Source organism: Oenanthe melanoleuca, chromosome Z (genome assembly GCF_029582105.1).
Source record: "Oenanthe melanoleuca isolate GR-GAL-2019-014 chromosome Z, OMel1.0, whole genome shotgun sequence".
Classification (NCBI taxonomy): domain Eukaryota; kingdom Metazoa; phylum Chordata; class Aves; order Passeriformes; family Muscicapidae; genus Oenanthe; species Oenanthe melanoleuca.
This window is the reverse complement of record NC_079362.1, coordinates 38,007,168-38,032,268: the sequence shown is the minus strand read 5'-3', so window position 1 is coordinate 38,032,268 and position 25,101 is coordinate 38,007,168. Positions and strand designations below refer to the sequence as shown.

The window sequence follows — 25,101 nt, the reverse complement described above, 5'->3', positions numbered from 1 at the left end:
TTGGGAAATTTTAGATTTGACACCCAAAATCTTGCACCAGCAAACTGTTGTCTGTGTGGAACAGACACAAACAGGGAAATAGTTGTTCCTAAGAGATGCCTTGCATACACAGGTCAGAAATAATGTAGAGCAATACAAAAGTCTGATGTGTTCGTTTACTGATTTTTAGCTGATGATAATTGCAGAGGACAAGCACAGCACAGTAGATACTTCTCACTGTATTGGAACATGTTCAAGATACTAGCATCCACACTTTATCCAGCCCTATCAATATTTGTAGTCAACATTCATTATTAAAAACATAAGATTTCGCAATCTCCTCATAGAAGACAAAAGGATCTTTGAGATCTCTGGAGCTTTTCTGAAGACCCTTAAGCCTCCTAGAATCTGCTCAGTAGCAGTACAATCACTAGCTCTCTAATCATCAGTCCAAAAAACTTGTGCTTGGTTCTCTGAGAGTGGGACTCCAGTTTCCCAAGAGTTGACCTAATTTGGCTTTGCCACAGTCCTGCTTAGCTAGAGCTGTGTCTGTTTGGGCTCTTCCCTTCTGCTGCAGATCTCTCTGCTTGCCGGGGACTGCCAGGTGTGCATTTCAGCCACAGAAATTGACACTGCCAAAAGCGACGGGATATTTTTCCTCTTATGCTTTACGTCCCCAAACTTGCTGCATCTGGAACAATGCATGTACCAGTGACAAAAAAAGAAAAGGGCAGATGGACTTGTCAAAGAGAAAGCTAAAATGACTGAAGGAGGTCTAGCAGGTTTTTTTTTCTGACAGATTTTATCCCAGCTTCTTCTGCCTCCTACTGGGGGCCTCATGTAGTCCTCCAAGAGATTAAAAACAACTTTTAATTAGTCACAAAGTGTCTTTTCATACTTAAAAAAGATCTCGTTTTGGTGCTCCTCCACTACTCACTTCATGCAAGAAGAATATAATATAATGCAGATCTCAAATCTCTGAAATACAGTCTTCCAGTAAGCCTTATTAGATTGAATGTAAAACTATTTAAAGCACTAACTACCTGGGAATGAATGACAGCCAGAAAACAGCTTATCAGGTCCCATTTTTTTTGGCACCCATTGCTTGTGCCAAGCAAAGTGCTGTCTAAATCCTTTTTTTCTTCTCCAGTATAGAGAAACAGAGGTTTTAATTATTCTGTTTTTCACAGTGTATATTTTACTCTGTTCATTTGGTCCTGGCATCCTGCATGGTTCGCAATTATTGCAGAGGCATGAAATCTGACTGATATATCCTTTATTCAGTTGCTGTGCTTTTGCAGGTCAAGGCTGTGCTAGCCTTTGCACAACCAGCACAAACTGGCTGTGAGTAATTATGGCTAGAACACAGAGAGAGGGCTTCTCACCTCCAAACAAATGAGATGCAGGAGACTGTTTTTCAATAGCACTGGAGGATTTTGATCAGCTAGTGAAAAACACTGACTGGTGCCTGCAGTAGTAAGAAACTTAGGTTCAAAAGATCCTGAAGTTAAAAGGGTCTTCCCAAAAGTTTCACAACAGTGACTATCTAGAAAATGCTGTTCCAGTGGTATCTCTTCTTTTTAGGATATTTTGTTATACCCATTGTGGCACTTAGGCGCTTCATATGACTTTTTGGATCTGTGTTAGAAACCCGTGTCCTAGTATAAATGTACATTTATCTGCTGTTGGAAATAGTTGAAAGCATAACAAAATATTTCCATCAAAATTATCCTCTGTGTCTCTGATTTTAAGCATTCTGATGAATCATTACCAGTCCTACTGATGAGTTCATTGTACTCAGATCTGTTCCACCTCAGACATTCATCTATAAACCTGTAATACAGTTATTAGAGCTGTGCTAAAGGTTGGGTTTATTAAAACTTCCTTTCCAAATCAAAATGATGAATTTGGGTCTTAATGAGATAGTTCATTTAAACAAATTAAACACCATTTAAACTGTTTTTAAAAATCATTACATTCTCCTAGGTTAATTATTTTAAAGTTATTGTTTAATCTGTATGAATTGCCCAGACAGAAGAGGGTTCTTCATCCTTTCTTACAATTCATCTTCTGCTGTGATAAACTACTTGTCTCCACTTATAATTACCTTCTGTAATTGCCACTGCCCCTTCTTATAATATTTACTTGACAGACTGAAAGCTAATATATATTTAATGATTGCAGCACCTTTAATATTTGCTGTTGTCAACAATACAAAGCTCAACTGTGTAAAGCTATACTGGTAATGGATAATGCTGTTGCTATAGTGCTGCTAGTAGTGAATGGGTGTGATGCTTTCATCTGCAAAGGCTGGCAAGGTCTCCAAGTGTGTCCTCTGTTTGAAGACTATGGCACACAAGACCTGATGGTGGGTCTGTGTTATCACAGCAAAAATTAACATGCCTGTCTGAGCTGTTAGAACCAGTGCCAGTAGTCATCCCTGAACCAAAGTACCTGCCAAACCCAGACCTGGTTCTTCTGTAGGTGGCTGGTGAGAGTTCTGGAACAGGGTGCCACATCCACCCTATGTACTATTCACAGAGCCTCCCAGATCCTCAGGCTCTCCATGGCATGAAGATATATATCTTGTGGCTTCTGGCTGTGTGAATATTTCTGAATTGTGGGGTCAGCAAACTTGATATCTCATCCCTGCAGTATAGAGGTTCTTTTGCAAAGACCCTGTACTCTGTTACAGCTAAATATTTGATTCTGATAACTAGCTCCATGAGTCATAGAAGAGATGCCTGATTGTTTCTGGGTGAATTACCTTATCAATATTAATGTGTGCTAAGAATGTTCAAAAAATTAAAACTTCCCATTAACCACCTTTGATACTCCATTCTTAATCTTATTCTTTGTATTTCTTTCCTTTTAAGTAAAAAACTTGTATTCTGTATAAAGGATAATCATTAACAACCCATTGGACTGGCACAATTAAGATATTTCTCTTCCTTTCAGGGCTCTTCCTGCAGTCTTTACAACTGCAGTGTTATTATGGTATGTTTTGAGGCTGCACTTTCATTCAGTGAGATTTCTTTCAGCTCTTTTCATAGTATAGATAATGAAATAAACTATACAGAGAAGCACTACAAAATTAACTTGACTCTGATGGCACAAGATCTGCAGTGACCACAAACTTCTCGTTACACCCTAGATTGAGCTTTATTGCCCTAGTTTGAGCTAGCTTCTTATGTGTCACTTTGAAACTAGGAATTATCTTACTCATATGGGCTCCAGGCATAAGAAATTCACTTGAACTCTTTAAATACTTATTAGGTCAGCCCAGTGCAATCTAAATTTAGTGTATAATCAGTAGCATAGCACTGAGTTGAGAAGTCACTTAGCGATTTTTTTCTGTGTTTATCTGAAAGTTGCTTCTCTTGAAAGATTTCATATTTACACTTCCTCTGCTTGAAATTTGTGGGTATGGACCAAAATTCCTTTTCCTCAAATCTCTGTCTTCCATTGTAAAGTTATGAAAAGAATTTTAAAAAACCTCAAAACCTTTTGTGCAGAAAGGGGCCGGAAGAGGTGGCTGGCAGCACATGAGCAATAAACAAGTTTTAATAACTCTCAAGGAAAATTTTTTCTTTAAGTCACCTGGGTTACACCTTTATTGTAATAAACTCTTTCTTCTGGCTCATGTGCCCTTCAAGAAGTGCCTCCTGAGTCAGCAAAACATTAAAACTACCTAGCATTTCTGCTGCCAGCACAAAATAATATCAACAAACATGCTTCAGAGCCCCTTTATAGTCTGCTTGTACCTCAAAACAGCTGGTGGGAAGCAGGCAGTGGGCAATGTAAGGGCATTTGTTATCGTGGCAGGCAACCCTTGGTCGTGAGTCAGAATCCCAAAGTGTCTCTAAGCCTTTATCCCAGCCTCCTCTGATTAAACGTGTGTCAGAATGGTGATATGAGGTCAGATTACACCTTCTTCCCTGTAAAAAAAGGAGTAGGCACATGGAACTGCAGGCCAAATTTGTTTTCTGATGTCACAGTTTTTCCTTGCTCGCTGGCCTGACTTATGACACGCTCATGAGTTCTCACTGATCTTTTGTTTCTTGCGTTTTTTTTTTTTTGTTTAATTCTTTGGTGCCTCTTTTCCTATATTTAATCCAATTGAAGTTCATTCCCCGTACATCAGAGGCTCTGAAAAGGTCAGTCTTATTTTCTTTTTTCTTTTTCTGTTGGCTTGTGACAATTATTTTCAAGCATGAGACAGTTAAGGAATGCCTACAAGGCATGTGGGCTACAAGGAAAAAAAAAAAAAAGGAAAGAAAAAAAGGAAATAAAAGCAAAAAGAGAAAGTAAATATTGCGTTGTTTATTGGTGAACCATTTAATTTATTAGCGAGAGGTCATGAATTAAAAAGAAAATCTTCTAGTAATAGATATGGGGAGCCCTCTAAGCTGCATACTGTGTATGAATGGCTCTGTGGTGGGATGGCTGGGATGAGGCAGTCATGCCAGAGGGTTACTCCGTGCTCTGGTAACACTCTTGCATGCACCTGCACTCTGTGAATAGACTGCCGAAGAAGATTTTTCTCTGAGGCTCCATGTGGCACACAGGAATTAAGGAAAAAGCAGGTATTTGTATTCATCTCTCCATAGTAGCAGTATAGTGGAAGGCAGGGCTCAATACCACAACTGCAAGGAAGTGGGTGTCCTGTAATTCGGACAATAGATGGCACCCTTTGTTTCTTTCTTGAAAACACCATCTTCTGCTGAGGTTTCATAAAGCAGCAAGCCTGCAGGAGGAGGGTGGCAACAGTGTGTGTGCCGCTTCCTAGCCAGCTCAGAATAGGAGCCTTTCTTTGTTTTCTTTATTGTACCACAGCAGAAAGCAGCGGGGCAAGAGCCGTAAATCTGTGTTGATCCATGGCGTGCTGTGGTTTTCACAGGGTAGAGAGCTGCTTTGTCCTCTCAGACACACTGCAGGAACAGATTGCTGTACTGATTTTGTGTGGCCAGGTTTTGGTAGTGAGGGGCTTCTGTGAGAAGCTGCTGAAAGGTTCCTTATGTTTGGCAGAGCCCAATCCTGTCTGCCCCAAAGCTGGACATGACACTGGCTGAGGCTGGGCCCATCAGAAATGGTGGGAACGCCTCTGGGATAACAGATTTAAGAGAATTAAGGGTTATTGTAGATGCAACTGTGGCAAGAGAAGAGCAGAGAGGTGCAACTCTGCAGGCACCAAGGTCAGTGCAGAAGGAGGGGCAGGAGCTGCTCCAGGCACAGGAGCTGACGTTCCCCTGCAGCTTCTGGTGCAGCAGCCCATGGAGAAGCAGCTGTGCCCCTGCAGCCATGGAGATCCATGGGGATGCAGAGATCACCCACAGCCCATGGAGAAGCAGCTGTGCCCCTGCAGCCATGGAGATCCATGGGGATGCAGAGATCACCCACAGCCCATGGAGAAGCAGCTGTGCCCCTGCAGCCATGGAGATCCATGGGGATGCAGAGATCACCCACAGCCCATGGAGGAGCCCCACATCAGGACAGGTGGATGCCTGAGATGAGGCCCATGGAGATGATGCCGTGGGAAATCTGTGCTGGAGCAGGCTGCTGGAAGGATCTGCAGACTTATGGAAAGAGGAGCCCAGACTGGATCAGGTGTCCTGGTAGGACTTGTAAACCCAGGAGGGACACACACAAGAGAAGCCTCTCCTTGAAGGACTTCACCCATGGAAGAGTGACCCGTGTTGGAGTAGCTTGTGGAGGACTGTGGCCTGTGGGATGGACTCAAACTGGAGAAGTTTGTGGAGAACTCTGTCCTATGGTACAATCCCCACACTGGAGCAGAGCCTGCTCCCTCAACAGGGAAGGACTACTCTCCCTGAGCAGTGGGAGAAACAGCTGTGATGAACTGACTATAATCCCTGTTTCCATTTCCTTTTGCGGCAAGGGTGGAGGAGGTAGGGCTGGAAAGGAGGAGGGGTAAGGGAAAGGTGTTTTTAAGACTTATTTTACTTCTCATTATCTGGCTCTGAGTTTCTTATTAATAAATTCACTTAATATACCCAGTTAATGCCTGTTTTTCCCAGGATTAATCCACTAGAGCTGCCTAGCTGCCTAGTGTGTTGCATTTGGCAGCCCAATGGTCTGTTTTCACCTGAACTCCTGGAAGGCAAAGGTGACTATGAATGGAGCCGAGTTTTACTATATTTCCCCTCCTTCTTCCAGGTTTAATTGTCCCTGGAAAGCTATGAGTTTTGTCCCTTGATAATGCCTTGTTACACCTTGAAGAAGATATGCACCCCCAAAGAGAGCTTGTACTATTTCTCCGACTTGGCCTGGATGGAGGAATAGCTATGGTTGGCTCCCTTTAATGACACATCTAATGAGGCTGTCTCCTAAGCCTGGCTCCTACCAAAAAGCCTCCTGTTCTCAGCAATTACTGGTCAATCAAATGTAACACACATCTAATTTCTGTTCATTCACACCAGAGGGCTCCTGGTGGGTTCTTGTGTCTTTAATTTGTTGCACAATTAAATGTAATGAGAGAGATCAATAGATGACATGCCCATTATTTAGTTCAGAAAATGTTTCTTAAATGAGGTGATTCAGTTCAGATCAGGTAAAAGTCTAAGTAGCTCTAAAATGAATCTGTGGTAGAGTAAAGCTGTGCTTCCACTTACAAATGTGTGAATCATTCACAGAGGGCTGATCATCATATGTTAATTCTAATGTAAATTCTGATAGGGATCTTTGGGAATCTTTATAACCTTATTAACCTCCCTATCCTGGGAGGACCTCAATCAGTCCTAGCCTTGTTGTATACTCAAAGTCTGTGGTGTCTTGTACAAGTCTGGATTCTGAGTGCTGCATTCCTTCCTCACAGTGCCTGCACAATCCTTCATGAACTCTTATTTGACATTCATGATTTGAATGCCCTTGCACATTTACTGAAGGTTGACTTAGCTCTGGACAAACAGTTTTAATGAGTTGAAATTATTTTTAAGGCATTTATGAAATTTTGGGGACAGATATGCAGATGTCTTGTTGTTCTGTGAGAGCTGCTTATTCCCAGATCACCTGGGACCTGCAATTTTGAGGATTTCTGTATTAAGTTAACAGAACCTCCAATGAAGACTCTAAAGAGCAGCAGAGGATGTGTTTGTTTTCAGAAGAGCTGTGCAATCTCAACAAAAAAAAAAATATAAGATGAACCACAAGCCAAGCCTGTGGAAGCACCTGTGTGACTGCAGAGGCAATTCTCACAAAAGAACTCGCAGCACAGGTAGGACAGCAACATAGTGTGACTCAGAGCCCAGAATTATGAACAATACTTGAGACTCAACTCATCATACTAATGCTCCAGGCACATTTCAGAGCAGTCATCTCTGGGCTGTAGCTTTGTCAGGAGTTATAAATTGGATCATTCTTTGGTGCATACTGAGATTGCATCAGAAAGGACTGACCCCTTAATACTGAAAGGTCACAGACACAAGAATCCAACCTGCTGAAGTGATTTCTAATGTGACTTATGGATTCTGCAGTGTTATTACATTTACTCAGCAGCTCTGACAGCTCATGACTGAAAGCCATATGGATAATATGAAAACAAAGCAACAAGCAAAATGTTTTATTTTTGCTGAACAGTTTTGTTCAGTACATGATAAATTACTGTAGCAAGTTCTATTCTTTCTTCAGCCTGACTTTGTGTAAGTCTTTGCATGGACTTTACTCTGTTGTGTATTTATGGGAAATATGTCCCTAAAAAAAGCTGTTACTTATCAAGTGTTTCCTTTTAGTAGATATTTTGATTACAGCTATGCTAGAATCACTCTCTTGTCAGTCTTTTAGGTCTGAACTGCTGTTGTGTAGGTGCCTTGTCTACACAAAAGGCTGCTCCCAGTTCTACTCCATGCTAGGTCTTGGCTGCAGCCTGTGTTACCCAGACACTGACCTTAACATTTAGAGTTTTCTACTGACCTTAATTTAATTGCATATTGCTATCCTTAGAATGAACAATGAAAATAGATCAGAAAAACAAGCACAGATATGCTTATATGGCAATTATTTATACAGCAGATTATGTTCTAGTATTTTTGTTGCCTTTACTTTGTGAGTTTTCTGTAAAGAAGAGATTGAGTTAAGTAGAGAAGTTTTGCTACAGCTAATGCACAAGTGGAAAAATATATATTCCTTGGTTTATTTGTTTATAGTCAATTCTCATTTACCTCAGTTGGATTATCTGAGTAGTGGATTTGTCAGTTTCATGGGTAGAGGATCTGCTATCCTAGGATAGCACACTGATTCATAATCAGTGCTGTTTTGATTTCAGAGAGAATTCATCACTAGAAGCATTACAGCTGCTGCCTCTGGAGCAGCTGGCTTCAAACTACAATAGCTTGGGCAGATTTGCAAGCTGTTTCCAAGGCTTGGATGTCAGGGGGTCCAGGGCTGGCTCCTTCTCTATTTCACAATAGCTCCAGTTTATGAGACTGATGAACTCCAGCAGCCGAAATGGACTGGGTCTCTTTATGAAATGGTTGTTTTTGTATCACTTCCCAGGCAATGGCCCTCATCCAGGAGGATGATTCAGTAGACTGCAGTGTCATATAAGTACACAGATGCTGGTCAGTCTACTGGATCACCTGGATGAAGAGCAGCTCCTGTGGGAATGCTGTGGCACGCACACACGTATGAGCCAAGGTCAGTTTGGCACTGTCAGATGAATACTCCTGGTGATGAACATTCCTGATGATGAGCTGGGATGCAGGATGCAGTAGGCAAACACCTTTGAACAAACTGGCTTCTGTCACTCTAGCATGCCTTAAATAGATTCAAGCCTGCCAATGGATTTTGTTGTTAGCAAGCAAGCCTTCTGTCAGTTCACTGGCCTGAGCAGTATGCTGCCTACTGCTCCCTTGCTTGTGGTATTTTCATACTATGCCAGCATTTATGTACTGACTTACAGTTTTCCTTTTCCTTAGTATTTTTTGTCAAGTACACTGAGATCCACAACTAAACAATATTATGGATTCTGTCTCTCTCTCCTCTTTTTCTCTCTTCCTAGTCAGTCACTTTTTAATACTCCTCTAAATCTTTCATGCTTTTCCTCAGTTGTTTTTCTATCCATAGTTCATTTTCTTTAATGGGATAGCCTCTTTTTTTTATTTATTTTTTTAAAATTTTTATTTTTATGTAGGTGATGCCTACTTCATCAGCTGATCTTTTTTCTTATTCCTTTTCCAGCAAACATCCCAAGCCTCTCCTTGTCATGGGTAAGCTATCAGTGCAGTTGGAAGGTTAACTGATCTATGAATCCTTGTCTAAGGCCAGGGAATTAGCTGCAAGCTCAGTTTTCTGTTACTGAAACACATTTCAGTATTTTAACACTTAAAGAACACAAGACCTCTTACTTTCCTTTGCCAAAATCAGCACCTATATAGCAAAGGATGGATCCTGAAAAAGTGAGGTGGAGGTCACTATTGTCTTAATATAATTACTAATTAATTATAATTTCAGGTTGTCACATTCTGAACAAAAACACAGCAACATGTTTTCCAAGGCAGTGTGCACAAAAGCAGGATTAGACCATGCTTTTGATAATAGGAGGGATGCACTTTCCCTGCTTCAAAGTATTGTTGTCTTATTGTCTCTCTCACTGATTTCTTCATCAGCTCTGGTGGCTGAACTTTGATAATGCTCATTACTGCACCATACACCTATATGGCAAAAAACCATGCAAATTTTTAAGCAGTTGTATCAGAAAATAAAAATGTATTAGAAAAATTGAATGTGGTGATCACTATTACTGACGTTTGTGAGGACTAAGATGACTGAACAGTAACAATATGTGATGCAGGATCCTTCAGGCATGTCACCAGACCTTGAAACACACTGCACTGAAAAAGACCAAAGTGAATTCTGATACTGCCTCCTTCAGACAAGACAAAATGGAATGTTTAAGCTCACAGCTCATTACTCTACCATTCCAATATGACATGATTTCAGCAAGACCATGAAAACACAGCAATGTAAAACTAGTATCTGAAGCTTAAGCCAAGACCGTAATTAATGTTTATTGTTACTGGCAGAGACAAGAAATAAGCAGAAATTGTTGAAAAAACTTTTTTTTTTTTTTTTTTTTTTTTTAAGCTTAAACTTAAAAATAAGAAGCAATTTTAATTGAAAAGCTGAATTGTAAGAGAATTAAATTAAGGCAGTTCTTGAAAATATTTCTGAAGAAAAACTATTTTTTGAAAATAAGCCTTCCTTCCTTCCTTCCTTCCTTCCTTCCTTCCTTCCTTCCTTCCTTCCTTCCTTCCTTCCTTCCTTCCTTCCTTCCTTCCTTCCTTCCTTCCTTCCTTCCTTCCTTCCTTCCTTCCTTCCTTCCTTCCTTCCTCCCTCCCTCCCTCCCTCCCTCCCTCCCTCCCTCCCTCCCTGTGTTCCTCCAAGATATAGTCAGAAAACAGCAACCATTCATGCTGTATTGCCAGGGAGGGTCCTGATTGGCTTCTATGTCCGTGTCCATCTTCCCTCTTGCCCCCTCAGGACCCTTCATTTTTGCCCACAGCTCAGGACCCCACATCAGTCCCTAGAGCTTATCAGCCCCTGCCCTGGCAATGCTGATTCTGCAGCAGGATGGTCTCTGCCTGCAAACAGCCCTGCCCTTCTGGTCCTCTAGCAGTAAGCAGGAATATTGCCGTCAGTGGCAAGCCACTATCAGCAAGAAAAAGCAGAATTTGCTGTAAATCAATCAGTCATGCAAACTGCACGGTGATAGTCTGTGTAGATATGTACATATTTATTTTAGAATTGAATGCACATAGGAAGGAAGCCTGTATAGCCTGTGCTAGAGGAGATCAGACCATGTATGTATTTTTGTTTTGTTCTCCTTGCCCTTTTCCAACAAATGTACATAAGCATGAGTAACATTAGCTCTGTCACACTTTCCTTGAAGAAAATGAGATGCTATCCTAGCGCTGTTGTTTCCATCCTGTGTTGAGTCATGCCGTGCAGACACTTTATCCTGCCCGTTTCTCTGCTGTGGGACCACAGATCATGTTATCACTTTACAAATATAGCATATTAGTATATCTGGAAGGCCAGTCACGCTGTGGGGTTCAAACAGATCTGGCTGGCCATGAGCTATGCTGTGCTATAAACAGCCTCAGTGTCCCACACTGAATAACTGCAGAGCACACTCAGGAGCTCTGGACACTTGTGCTCTTTAGTAGTAGGTAAGTGACAGTTTTGCTGATTATTGTGTTTCTTCAGATGTGTGGGGTCAAGGTGGACAATGGCAGGAAATGTGAGAAGTAGTTATCACATTGCTGCTATTGTGCTGTAGATCTTTAATACATGTGGGACAAATAGCTCAAACAGAGAGCATTTAGTCCAAGGCAGTATGTTTGGTGGATATCTTTAAAGAGAGTGCGATTCCCCATGCATAGTTCCTCTAAACAGATTTACACTTGTGACAAATCCAAACTTTATAATTTAGGAAACCTTTCAAGTTCCACTCTGTGACTCAGTTATAATAAACCATGCTATTACATCTCAAGGACATATGCTGGTGTGAGAATGATTTTCAATAAAAAAATGGTTTGAGAGGTCAGTCATTTATCTTTGTTGTCTGTCAAAATTTACAGTGGAATTTAAAAAGAGTTATAGAACTTCAGTTACTGAAGGCTACTTACAGTTAATCTAACTGGCATAGGAAATACAGCCTGCTACATTTTTGTGAACGCAGCCTATCATTTAAAGTCAAATATTGTCATTATTGTTGTTGTTGCTACCACAAGTATTTATGTGCTATCATTGACATGTTACTTTTTGTAGGTTAAAAGGTACTGACCAGCTCTTTTCCTCTCAACAGCAGTTAACTGAGTACAGTTTCAAGGATAAGGGATGGATGATAATACTTATAAACCAGAGGTAGATCATACCAAAGAGTTCCATTCACTTTGCTCTCCTCAGAGAGAAGGTCAAAGTGGAGAATTATTCCAAAGGAAGGTGTCCAGATGTCAATTTCACCCGTGTCTCCTATTTACAGGCATGGGAAAGTTTTGTGGGAAAAGCTAAAGACACAGCTGTAGTGAGAGAACTGATAAAATACAGATGCCACCTCACGACTGTGTGGTGGGTTTGGGCCATTAGAGCTAAAACAACTTGACTGCTGGAGTAGTTGAAAACAGCATAATCTCTTGCATATCTAAATTAGTTATAATATATATAGCTATATATATATTATATCTTAAGTCACACAATTTAACATCTTTGCAATTGGCTATGACCATTTTACTCATAATAAGACTAATGACCTTGTATCTAACATTGGAAATAGGACTGCTATAGGTCAGGCATAGGTTTTTGTTCTCCTGCAGTAGAGGCAGGATTGAATTCTTAGATCAATATATATAAAATAGCCCCTGGGGAGCAAAAGAAAATGTTAAATTTTGAGGGTCTTTAATTAGTGTTGGTTAGGACAGAGAATCTAAAATAACATTTATGCTGTGGTCATTCACAGAGATAACTTCAGAGGCTGTACCCTCTAAGGATACATGAAAGGCAAGTAATAGTAACCTCAGTTCTCGGGAATTGTTCAGGAACCTTAGGACAAATAAGAAGTCAATGAGACACTGTGCTAAAAACCACAATGGATAAACTACAAAGTTTGAGAAACCTGAGAGTGTAATGTTATGCTTAATTAAGATCATCTAATTGTATATAAAATCCTCAGTGTTTTGTTCAGTGACAATGAATGCAAATTTATTTGCCATGGGTCTGTGTAGGAGAATTTAAGGGGGACCTCTCTAATCAGTTCTTAGAACATGCTTTTAGTTTCACAGGACTCTGTTGTATGCTACCTAAGAAATTGTTTACACCTGCTGACTACAGCTGCATTCATAGATTCAACACTTTTACCAATACACTTTTGAGCTGATTTTCCTTTCATAAGAAACAATCTCAAAATACATGTCCATTTCAAATACATCCTCCTCCTCTCAGTCTTAAGAGAATTAGACCTCTCCAGTAATACCAGTGGGAAAAAAAAAAAAAGAATGGATTTTTGTCAGAGACATCAGTCCAGTGTTTCATTAGCTTCCCTGTCAGTGGAAGAATAATTAGTCAGCTCACTGAAGTGCTAGGGGAATACATCTGTAATAAATCCCCTTGCATATGTAACATCTATCATGCTTGATGGCAAACATATTAGTGTTACAAGAGTTGAGAAAGTATAAGGAATATTGTAATTCAGCTGCTAATTAATCCATAATTAAAGACCTAATTAATGAATAACCCTGTGAAAAATTGTCTAAAAATCAAGATGTGAAGACTGCAGTGATAAAGAGGACTCTTGTTTGTGAGACTGGTTAATTTACATCTAGAATAGGAACTGATTAATGAAAACTGTCAGTAAAGTATTAAGCTGCAGCACTAGACAAAGAGAAATATGCACATAAAAATGTGTGGAAACCAAATTCAGCCCTTGCATATCTGTTTTTAATTTTATAGTGTTCATAGCCATTTTTACTGAAATATAGTGAGTAGGTTAATAAAAGGATTTATTTTCTCTTAGTTGTGTTGTGTAAACAATGCAAAAGTTATTTATTTGTGTATGAAAAAGGCTAACATCAGATTCTATTCATAAATGTCTCTTTCCTGAAATAGCTGAAAAAGAAAACAAAAAATGACCTTAATTCATCAAAGCATTCATGATAAAGCACCGTGATGCAGAAATACACTAATTTCTGAAATTAACTTCACTGAAAGTTGGACTAATTAATAGCTTGAAAGTGTCACTGTCTGTCTGTGTTTGTTTATGTAGGAGCCAGCTGGCTGAGACTGCACTCTTGAGAGAGCAGGAAGGAACATTTCAAACTCCCAAAACATCTGGGCTCATGTCCAAGTGTCGGGGCTGCTTTCTCCAGCCCTGGAGCAGCTTGTCTCCTTCCTCTTGTATTTGTGCTGTAGCTACATTTGTTGGATCTCTGGGGACCCAGGCCTTCATGGGGACCCCACGCTGACCCACTGCATGCACTGCCCAGGACCCAGCAATCACACGTGTGCATGTGTATGTTCTGAAACACAGCCTGCCTTGGATCCCAGACCTCAAACAATCACTGTCAAATCTGCCCTTTTGGCGAGACTAGTGACAGATAAACCAAACAAATTAGCAGGAAGGATAATTCCCTGCTGGTGTGGAACAATCAGAGATTGTTACTAGAAGCAAAACAAGGTAGGAGAGAGCAACTTCCCTCTTTGCAGTCCTCTCCCACTCCTCAAGTGTCACAGAAAAGCACTACCCCACTTACAAGCTGTGCCCAGTTAGCAAAATAGAGTTTTATGTGGTGAACATTGCCACCATCTCTATTGCTCTTTCAATCACAGCATGTTTCTCTAATTTAATCTCTTCCTGATAACATAAAAAATGTGTTCAGTTGCTATCCAAATGTCAGGTTTCCTCTGAATTATTTAAAGACTTGAGAGATAAATGACTTGATAATTCTGAAGCACAGTGTGAGTGAGCTTATTTCCTAAGAAATTATTTGCAGGACTGGTAGGAAATATTTCACTCACATTTTCCCCCATGCAATCCTGCCAGCAATATTCATTAGAGTGCAGCAGATCTCCCACAATGATTATCTGAAAGAAAAAGAGCCCAAGTTTAGCAGATTGTTAAGCAAATTGAAGAAACTGAAACATTAATAATTTAATAACTCACGTAAAACAGCAGAGGAAAGTATACCCAGTGCTGTTTTTTTAGGACAACCAGGTGCAATGCAGGAGAGCTGCTAACAGAGACTAATACTGGCTGTATCTGTAGTATCAAAACTGTGTTGGACACTTTCAGACTCAAGAGAAGACACAGGTCTTGTCCTACAACTGTGAACATGCAAGTTGGCCAGCATTAGCACTGATGTCAGCTACGTTCAGAGGACTTTAAACTCTACTATAATAGAGCCAGTGTAATTGTGACTTATCACTGGCTGTGTTCTACTCACTGCTGAGAAGACAGATAATGTTGGTAAACAGGAAGGAGCTGTAGAAGAGTTTGGTACAGTTAATCTTGGCGGACCACAGAGTTATCATATCTAAAAATACTTCTCTTGTGCTCCACTACTTTTCTTTTCAAAGAAGAACTTACTTGCCTTGTCTTTATTTTTTTTTTTTTTTATTTTTTTTTTGGTAGTATGCTTCTCAAGGTATCTATGCATTGATTGATGTATCTCAGATGCTGAGATAACTGCAGAAAGGCTGGAAATTTTCAATGAAGTTGCTGATTTGAAAAGCACTTTTTCTCTGTGGAAGGCCTTCCATCCAGAATTCAGTTCTGCTTTTAGCTCATGTATCCTTAAATTGTTTTTTGAAGATCGGGTTGTCCATGGCAACTTGCTGTGAAAGTGCAGGTGACTGAAATGAAACTCCTTCAAGATTAAACACCAGGAGCTGCCAAAAGGCATCCTAATTTTGAAACCTAGTTGTCTCCAGTGGTCCTCCATACTCATGTTGGTGACACTTCATCATTTTCACACTTTATATTAAGCCAAGGGGTGAAAAAAAGAAAAAAAGAAAAAAAGAAAAAGGAAAAAGAACCAGTCATCAAATGCCTGCTCAGAGTTCAGAGGTCAAGTGGAAACAAATAAGTGGTCACGAGATCACTGGCTGCTATCAAAGATGTCTGTGGAACCATCTGTGGCAGACCTGTAAACGAGGGTTGGAGATATCAGTAGCTGAAGGGAGCAAGGGCATTTAAGGCACAGCACACTAAACCTTTTCAGTTTTACTGAACAGTTGGCATCCGAAGTATGAATATATTTGTAACAACAACATGAATAACAATAATAAAAATATTAAAGATCATAGACTTTGCAAGGTAGTTGTCTTCTTTTCCATCCTATATGTTTTCAATGCCTTGCTGACGAGTTTCTGTTTTAGAGTTTCTGAATCCTCCTATTATTTAAAAAAGAATGTCTGATATAGGTGCTGGAGACCTGTTTGCATATTTTTAGGTGAATTTACACAATGAAATAAAATAAATGATAATATAAAAGCTAAAATAAAAATAATCCATGTAGATACTTAGGCAGATGCTTTTACTAGCAATGTATTTGGCATAAATATTATATCATTTAAATAAAAACATATGATGAGGATCATCCCTAAGATTATGGGGTTTTACCAGCTAATCCTCCAAATGTCTAAGACTATCAATATCCTTATAGGCATGAGGACTGTGTTTGATTTTAATAGGCCTATTTATAGATACATTTAAATGGATAAAGTTACTGCAAGATTAAGGAAAGGTGTTTTCTTCTTTCTAAGACCAGAAATTGCATACAAGTGTCTGTAAAGGCAATTTTTTTGCTCTATGTGTGCAGGGGCAGCTCATGGGAATAGGGCACCCAAACCCAAATGCTGCAGCAAAAGAATGTTCTTACATAGCAAACACTTCCTTTCACCTTAGCTGGCCCAGAGAAGTGGAAGATTATTAAACTCACTTGGTAAGAAGATGGGTCTCAGTGTTGAGATGGGGTCTGCAATAGGAAGAGTCAGAGAGAATTGCTTAGTAAGAGAGGGGCTCTTGGTTACATGTTCTTAACGAAGTCACAGGACCCTGGAATGATGAAATTGAGAATATTTTGCAGGCTATTGTATCTTGAACTGAAAGCGCATCCCTGGAGAAGGAAAGCATCTGTGGTTGATAATGTAGAAGGAAAATTTTAGTTATACAGGCTCCTCTGATTTCCTTATTGTGGAAAACAGGGACAGGGTTGACATAGCCTGCTGGTTGAGGAAGAGACATTGCAAAGGCCATGGTGTTCAAAGTGACTTTTTATTCCCTCTCTTCCTAAAAAAAGAATAAAGAGAAGGAAGGAGTGAAGCCAGAGAAAATTTCTTTCCTATGCCACTAATACAAGTTTCTCTCATACACTCATTTCTCTCATACAAACTCTCATATCACTTTGCAAAGTAATGAAATGCGTATTAAAAAAAAAAAAATTTTTTTAATTTTGAGATGATTTTATTTATTTATTTATTTATTTACTTATTATATTACCTAAAAAATATTTCATTAAATGTAATGTGTAGCTGCTTCTGAAGAGGAAAAAAAAAAAAAAAAAAAAAAAGAAAAAGAAAAAAAGAAAAAGAAAAAAAAAAAAAGAAAAAAAGAGATATCCTGAATGGCCAACTTTGTTTCTGAGCTAATCGTTACAAAGAAGACAAGATCAGCTTGACTTCCCAGAATGTTGCCTTTTAAGGATATTGATTAAGGTCTGTCAGATCACTTCTTGGGAGATGTAAATAGCTAGGGATAAGATTATTTGCTTCTGTAGATACAGACAGAGAATTTGTTTCTCTGTATAAGATTTGCTTGTGAATGACATTGCCATCTTTTTGTGCTCCTGAATCTCTTTTCTCCTGGGAAGCTCTGTTCATTAATTATCATAAGTTACTGAATAGCCTTGTTTTGTCATCTCTCTCACAGATAACTCAAAAGTCTGATAAGTGTTATAACCATGCATTATCTAAGAAAGGTGTGTTGATGATCTACAGCATAATTTAGATGCAGATGTTACTCAAGTCAAGATGACTTTAAGTGGTAAACTCAGTGTAGTTATGAAGTAATTGAATGCAGGTCCATGACTGCTTTTGTGGTCAGGACTTGTCCTTAATGAAAGCAAGGTTGCCTGTTTCTTGGGTAAGAAACAATTTTTTGTTTTTCACTTACTGCCGTATGGGTGGGTCAGGTTATCCTCAGAAGTGTGACAAAAGCCTGTCCTTAATGATTTTGTGTAAGTATGGAATGAGAGAAAAGCAATGCTGCATTACAAAATGATGGGGAAGTTGGAACAGGAGGAGTGCTGCAGGATGTAAAGACTTGGGTCAATTACTATATGACTGCTTTGAGCAGAGCAGTCGGACAAGGTGACCTCCAGAGACCCTTTCTAACTTCACTGTGGCTTCTGACAATGGACAAAATGATAATAGCACTTACCTGTGAATAACCTAAGTGTGGGAGGAAACACATCTGTGCTCCTAGTCGAAGGGAAGAAGTTAGAAAAAAGTCTATTATTGAGACTTTTCTCTATCCAAATGTAGCAGCTTACCACCTGTGAATAACAGATGATAGCTTTGAGTTTTCCTCTACAGGCCTAATATGATGTTTGGAAGAAAGAAACTACCGCACATGAATTTGAACATGTATTTCTATAAGCTGAAATCATTATTAGCAGTTGCTTCTTCTGTCATAAATTCTTGCCATGCATGAGTAGGTATCTGAAGAGCCTACACTTAGTATTGGTTAAGCCTAGATTTAGCCAATTTTCCTTTCTGGGCAACGTATCATCAGGAAAATGGTGGTGCCTGAATTTTGGCATATACACATTCTGCCATCATATGTATCATCTGCTTGATACTTCATGCCCATTCTTTAGACAAGGGCATAGGATAAAGCAACTACCCAGTGAAGATTGCTGGGTGACCTTTTCAGAGTTGCAGATGTTGAAAAGCATTTCACATTTGTCCATTTGTCCTGATGCATATTTCTAGAGCCTTAGTCATCCTGTAATCTGATCAGGATTTGTGGCTTTGCTCCTTCTGAAGAGATTAATTCTGAGCTCCCACCTCCCCCCAAGTTCCTCCTCTGCGTGCTTTTACCATACAGGAAAGCCCCACAATGCCTTGCAGCTTAGTGCAATATGTGGATAAAATGAACTTTTCCAACCTAGTGTTTAATAAATCAGTGTCTCAATAAAGAACGGATGACTTAACCTGTGAGATGGAAAGGTGAGAAACAAGTCAAGGAAAAGGAGCACTTTCACAGTCTGCTCAGACTCTATGTTGATTAAGGCCATCTAGTTCCAACAGAGGTCAAGTGTCCAGCTGCAACTTCACTGACTTGCAACAATTCAGCTTCTGCAATAGCCTTTCTACCAAAACACACTTCTATGAATTGGTCTATTAAAATGAATTAGACCCTGCAGAGTGACTGCTGGTCTGCAGTTACTGTGAGGGTTGAAGTCCTTGTCACTGGGTTTCCTTCTCCTGTAAGCAGAGGTGAACATTTTATTTTATGAGGTAAACAGTTCCTGTAAATTAGTAGTGAATAAGTTTTAGAAGGACAAACCTTTCCACAGAGAATAAGGTCACTATTTTAATTACACTGTTTTAATGGGGTTTTGACTCAGCTGTTGTCAGCTGTTAGTTCCAGACAGGTTAGGAACTATTTTTGCCTCATTTTTAGTGTTAGCAAAGATAAACAAGCAATAGGTGCATCTTTATGAACAAAGATAACATTTTATATAAATATCCGAAGATAAAGAAGACTATGTAAAAATAAAGATACTGGTCCCTGACCAGTTTCTGAGCCAGTACTTGTTGGTATTTGAAAGGGCCTTTCTTACTGAGGTGACTAATCAGGTGAGCAGGTAGGAACCTTTGCTGTGGATGTACCGATGCATAATTCTTTTTTGTCCATACTGTGTATTTTCCAGAGGACATGAAGGTGTTTCCTTGGCTAGAACAAATTTTCCTTTATGTGTTATGTACTACAGAGGGATGTGTAGGTGAAAGGAGGTGAAAGAGAAAAGGGACAGTTGCAAAGTTGCAAGGGAAAAAATACAGAAGGGGGAATAATTTCCCCTTTGTCCTCAATATTATAACAGGAGGACAGATAACAAATAGCCCCAGCTGAAGGACACAATGCTTAGAAAAAATGATCACAGTAGCATCTGTAGCTTTCTGAGCACAATAATCACATCTGAGGAAAAAATCATAGATATGAGCTTGAAAACACACAGGAAAGGGAGGATTGCTCTTTAACTGATAAGTAGATGGTCAAACAGTGTTTTCTTCTACTGTGTTTTTCTTTCCCCTCCTGAACTTATAAATGGCATAATAAATGTGTTCTGTAATAAAACCTCACACAAAGTTCCAATAACTGACTTTTCTCTGCTAGTAATCCAGCTACATTTCATGAGAGCCAGCATACTGTGATGATTGTACCTCCACCAGTGAATCTGAGCAAGAAAGCATAGTTTCACCTCCTTTATCAAGGTTTGTTTGTGTAATTGCATTAGAGATTTAGTACGTGACTAATTTCCTGTGTTGGCACTGAACCGCTGTAAGGAACACCATCTTGGAAGTCATGCTGTGTTTCACACAGAGAATCACAGAATGGCTTGGGTTGAACAGGACTCTAAAGATCTTCCAGTTCCAGGGGAAGGATACCTTTCACTGGGCCAGGTTGCTCAGACCCCCATCCAGCCTGGTCTTTAGCATAGGTAGGTAATTCACAGCTTCTCTGGGCAACATGTTCCAGTGCCTCACTACCCTCACAGTAAAGAATATCTTCAGAACATCTATCTGAAAGAGATAAACTATCTCTTTCACTTTGAGTTCAGTTGAAACCATCTCTTTCAGGCTGAGCAATCTCAATTCTCTCAGTCTCTTCTTGAAGATGAGGTTTTCCATCCTTCTAATGTCCTGGTGGTCCTTCTCTAGACTAGCTTCAAAAGGTGCATGTCTTTCCTGTGCTGAGGAACACAGAGGAAGATGCAGCACTCCATGTTGGGTCCTCATGAGAGTGGAGTAGAAGGGAAGAATCCCCTCCCTCATGCTGCTGACCACTCCTTTGGATGCAGCCCAGGAAGGACATATTTGGCTTCCTGGGTTGGAAGTGCCATGGCTGGGTCATGTCCTGCCTCTCAGCCACCAGCACCCCCAAGTCCTTCTCACAGGGCTGCTCTGATCTGTTAATCTCCCAGCCTGGGTTTTAAGGGGCTGTACTGACCCAGGAACAACAGCTTGCCTTTGGTCTTCTTGCACTTGCACTTAGTGCAGAAAGTTGCATTTGTGCCTGTTGGGCAGTGGGAAAATAAGTGGAAAATTCCCATAAGCCCAATTCTCAAGCTTGTCAAGGTCCTTCTGGATGACACCCCATCTTTCAGGTGTGTCAACAGCACCACTCAGCTTGGTGTCCTCTAAAAATTTGCTTGAGGGTGATCTTGATCCTTTGGTACATGTCATGGTGCCAATGCAGACTCCTGCAGGACACTACTTGTCACTGATGTCCTTCAGGAATCCAAGTCATTGACCACTACTCTCTGGATGTGACTGTCCAGCCAATTCCTTATCCGTCCAACTGCCCACCTGTCAAATCCATGTCTTATCAGACTAGAAAGACATTATATCTGTAGCCCTTCCCTTGTCCACAGATGTAGTCAGTCCTTCATAGAAGGGGACAGGGTAGGTCAGGCAGGACTTGCCCTTGGTGAAGCCCTGCTGGCTATCACAAATTATCTTCCTGTTCTCTTTGTGCCTTAGCACTACTTGTAGGAGGATCTGTTCCAGGACTTTCCCAGAGACAGAGGTGAGGCTGACAGTTTGGTGATGCCCAAGGTCCTCCTTTTTAACCTTTTAAAAGATGGGTGCAGTGTTTCTCTTTTTCCATACACCAGGGACTTCTCTTGACTTCCATGACTCTCCAGATATCAGAGAGATTGGCTTGTCAACTGCCTCAGCCAATTCCCTCAGAACTCTGATATGCATCCCATCAGGCCCAAAGAACTTACATATGCTCAGGTTCCTCAAATGGTCATGAACCTGATCTTGTGGGAGGGAGTTTTCTCTTGTGGTCCACATCCTGCAGTCCACCCAGTCAGGACAGTGGGAAAAGAGGTTGCCATTAAGGAATGAGTAACTAAGCTTTGTCCTTGTCCACTGCTACCAGTTTTCCAGCATTTTATACCAGAGGAGTTACATATCCTTTGACCTTCCTTTTCTGGCTGACATCAGTTTTTGACTGCATGGAACCTGATATACTGATCCCAAGCCTTTGACTGTTGGAATGTGTTTCCATACGTGTCGTGGATTAGGAATGGTATTTCCCAGTTTGTTGTTCCTACTCAAAACACACCAGACCATGTGCTGTGCTCTCACTGCTTGCCTTCCCCTGTAGTAGGATCAAGAGAAGAATGGGAAGCACAAAAAGGTAAAGATCATGGATTGAGGTAAGAATGATTTACTAGAAACAGCCATGAAATAAAAAAAGTCAGACAGTAAAAACTATAGTAATAAACAGTGTACGACAAGTGAATGATTCACATGTGATTGCTCATTATGACCTGGCATTATGTGACTGTGCACTCCAATAAACTGAAAAAGGCAGGTGTGACTACCTCATCATGTGCTGAGGTGAATAACCTCAGGGTCCTGACTGTGACACTCCCAACTGCTGCAAAGTCAACCCTGTTGACTGGCCAAAATAAGGACATGTTTGTTAGTGGGGACCATGATGTGTTCACAAAACCTTCCCCGTGTCTTTGCCTTGGGTAAATTTGTGTGTTGTGGGGCTGGTCTTTCAAATATCTTCCATTGATAAGCACATACTTATAGGAACACTGGAATTTCACAAATTCCATTGAAATAAGATAGCTTGAGGTCGTAAAGATCAATACACAACAACTCCAGATGAAGTGCTTTTGCATGATTTAAAATGAATAAATTCTTTATGAGCATTCATTTTAATATTAGTCACAGAAATTATTAAAAATGCAAAGCCTTGAAAGCTATTTTCATCAGTGTTACTTAATCAAACCAGTGATTTTTGCAACTCTGTCTTTATCTTGAAAAGGAGAAGATGTAAGGAATACAAAAAATGCAAAGTGTAGCTGTTACCATGGATTTTATGTAAAAGTCAATTGTGTGCCACATTGATTACTGTCAGCACAAAACCCTAGATAAATTTGGTAAGATGGAAAACATACTATGTTAATATTTCCTATGACTTCAGCTCTTTTCCCCAGATAATTTTAATGAAACATGGTAGTTTGGATATTTGTTTTTCTTATTATTCCTTTTCTGAAGAGTTGTCTTGTTCTTGCAGGAGAAGCTTAATGTCAACAATATGGGGCATCAGGTGATAATATTTGACTTTTCTGTCATAAGAGGACTCTGGGAAACTCGAGTTAAGAAGAACAAAGAACGTCAGAGGAAGGAGAAAGAAAGATTAGAACAAAGTGCATTGGAGAGGTAAGAAAACTTGTGCATTGCTCATTTTAACCAAATCTGTTCTTATTATCCACTAACATTGCTATATACTAAATATAATAATTATAAATATATATATAATAAATATTATGGATATACGAAATAATAATTGATTATTGATGTTTTTTGGTTTGAGTTTGATTTCAATGACATCTTACTTCCTTTCCTCATATGATAGTAAGATAAATGTGGCACAAACAATACTTGTGTTTCATTAGTTTCTGCTCTTTCCTATGCATAATATATATGCATAATATATTTTATTGTTTACCATAAAAATAAATTGAAGAGAAAAATAACATATATATTTTATCTTTCTATTTCTCATATGCTGCATAAAAGTATGGATTATTAATTTTAGAATGTGTGAACACATGCTCTTAAGTTTCAGTATTAAGAAGTACTTTAAGAATTTTTGTTGTGTTGACAGGAGAAAGAAAAGGAGTTATATTAGTGGACACATTTAATTGCTTCTGAATAGGCAATAGCAAAGAGAATAAGAATTGTTAGGTTATTTTTTCTCGTTGGGGTATTAAAGAAGGCCTTGATATAATGCTTATACTCAATGATAATTTTATTGGTTTTATTATATTGATTTTTTTAAAACGATAATTTGCATCCCATAAGATGCTGTTAAATATTAAACTGTGTTGGCAAGTTTGGAAACATATGACTTAATCAATTTCCTCCCTCTGAGAAGAGAAAAAATAGAAATCACTTTCTATTTTAAAAACAGAATGCACAGGGTTAAACAGTGCCCTTGTTTAAGAACATAATTGCATTGAACCTTTGTGTGGTGTTCCAGTGCTCTCAGGATACCCTCACTAGTAGATTCTCACTGCCAGTGCAGCTGGTCTAAGAGGGGAGCAGGGTAATAAAAAGTCTAGCTGTCCTTTCAGTGGGACCTTTCTCTTCAAAACATCCATAGCAGCAGTCTTGGTTTTCCCATCCCCACCAAAGCTCACATTAAAAACTCTTATCCTAACCAAAACAGAAGAAAAAAAAAGAAACAAGAAGTTCACCCTCCAGACTGAATTCTCTAGCAAGGATAAGCTTTCTTTTTGGTGTGAGCTGTGCCCTGGTTTCAGCCAGGATAGTTAATTTTCTTCTTAGTAACTGGTACAGTGAGGTGTTTTGGATTCAGTATGAGAATAATGTTGATAACACACTGTTGTTTGGATTGTTGCTAAGTAGTGCTTATGCTAAGTCAAGGACTTTTCAGCCCCTCTGATAGTGAGGGGCTGAAAAAAGAGCTGGCAGGGAGCACAGCCAGGACACCTGACCTGAATGTGATATTCCATACCATAGAATTTTATTCTTGCAATGTAAATTGGTGGAGTTGGCCAGAGGTGAGTGATTGTTTCTCAGGAATCAACTAGGAATGGGTCAGCAAGTTGTGAGCAGTTGTATTCAACATTTGTTTCTCTTGGGTTTTCTTTCCCTCTTTTCATTACTATTACTATTATTATTATTACTATTATTATTATTATTATTATTATTATTATTATTATTATTATTATTATTATTATTATTATTACTATATTTTGCTTTGTTTCTATTATTAAGCTATCCTTAACTTACTTTATTTTTTTTTTTTTGTCTGACTCTCCCACCGGTCTCACCAGGGTTTTGGGCAGTAAATGTCTGTGTGGCACTTGGTTGCCATCTGGGGTTAAACTATGACAGCTGAGGGAGGGATGTTTGCTGTTTCCCTTATGTTAAAAAACACAAGTGAAAGGATTTGGGATCGAACTTGATCAAACCTTATTTCTCTCCTAATGTGGACACCATGTCAACATCCCCCTGCCACTTCTTCTTGTTTGTTTTGGTTTTCTGTGGTGCAGAAGATAACTTTTGGTTTCACTAGTGCAAAAGCAAATGATGCATGGTAAGTTCTCCCTGCTAGAGGGAAAGAGGGTAGCCTTATGTCCTCTGAGGTAGTTAATCTGAGCTGCCATGGCTTTTATCAGTAGCATATGTTAAGAGTAAGTTCTTACAGTGACTTGTATTTTCCATGAAAGCAAGGCATTCTCCCCGTTTTCTTCTGCCTGTGATTAATTGTTGTAGACACACTTCCATCTGAAAGAGTGGAGCTTCACTGCTTTTCCTGTGTTTTTT

At 39.5% G+C, this 25,101-nt stretch overlaps 1 protein-coding gene across 1 annotated transcript in view; it reads left to right on the top strand.

The window, feature by feature from the left end:
• The first annotated feature begins 11,078 nt into the window (after nucleotides 1-11,078).
• Nucleotides 11,079-25,101, top strand: part of LRRC2 (leucine rich repeat containing 2) — an 81,273-nt gene continuing 67,250 nt past the window's right edge. Inside the window, 2 exon segments of the mRNA XM_056513638.1 lie at nucleotides 11,079-11,165; nucleotides 22,820-22,965. Coding sequence (XP_056369613.1) covers nucleotides 22,841-22,965 — 125 coding nt within the window. The 5' untranslated portion in view covers nucleotides 11,079-11,165; nucleotides 22,820-22,840.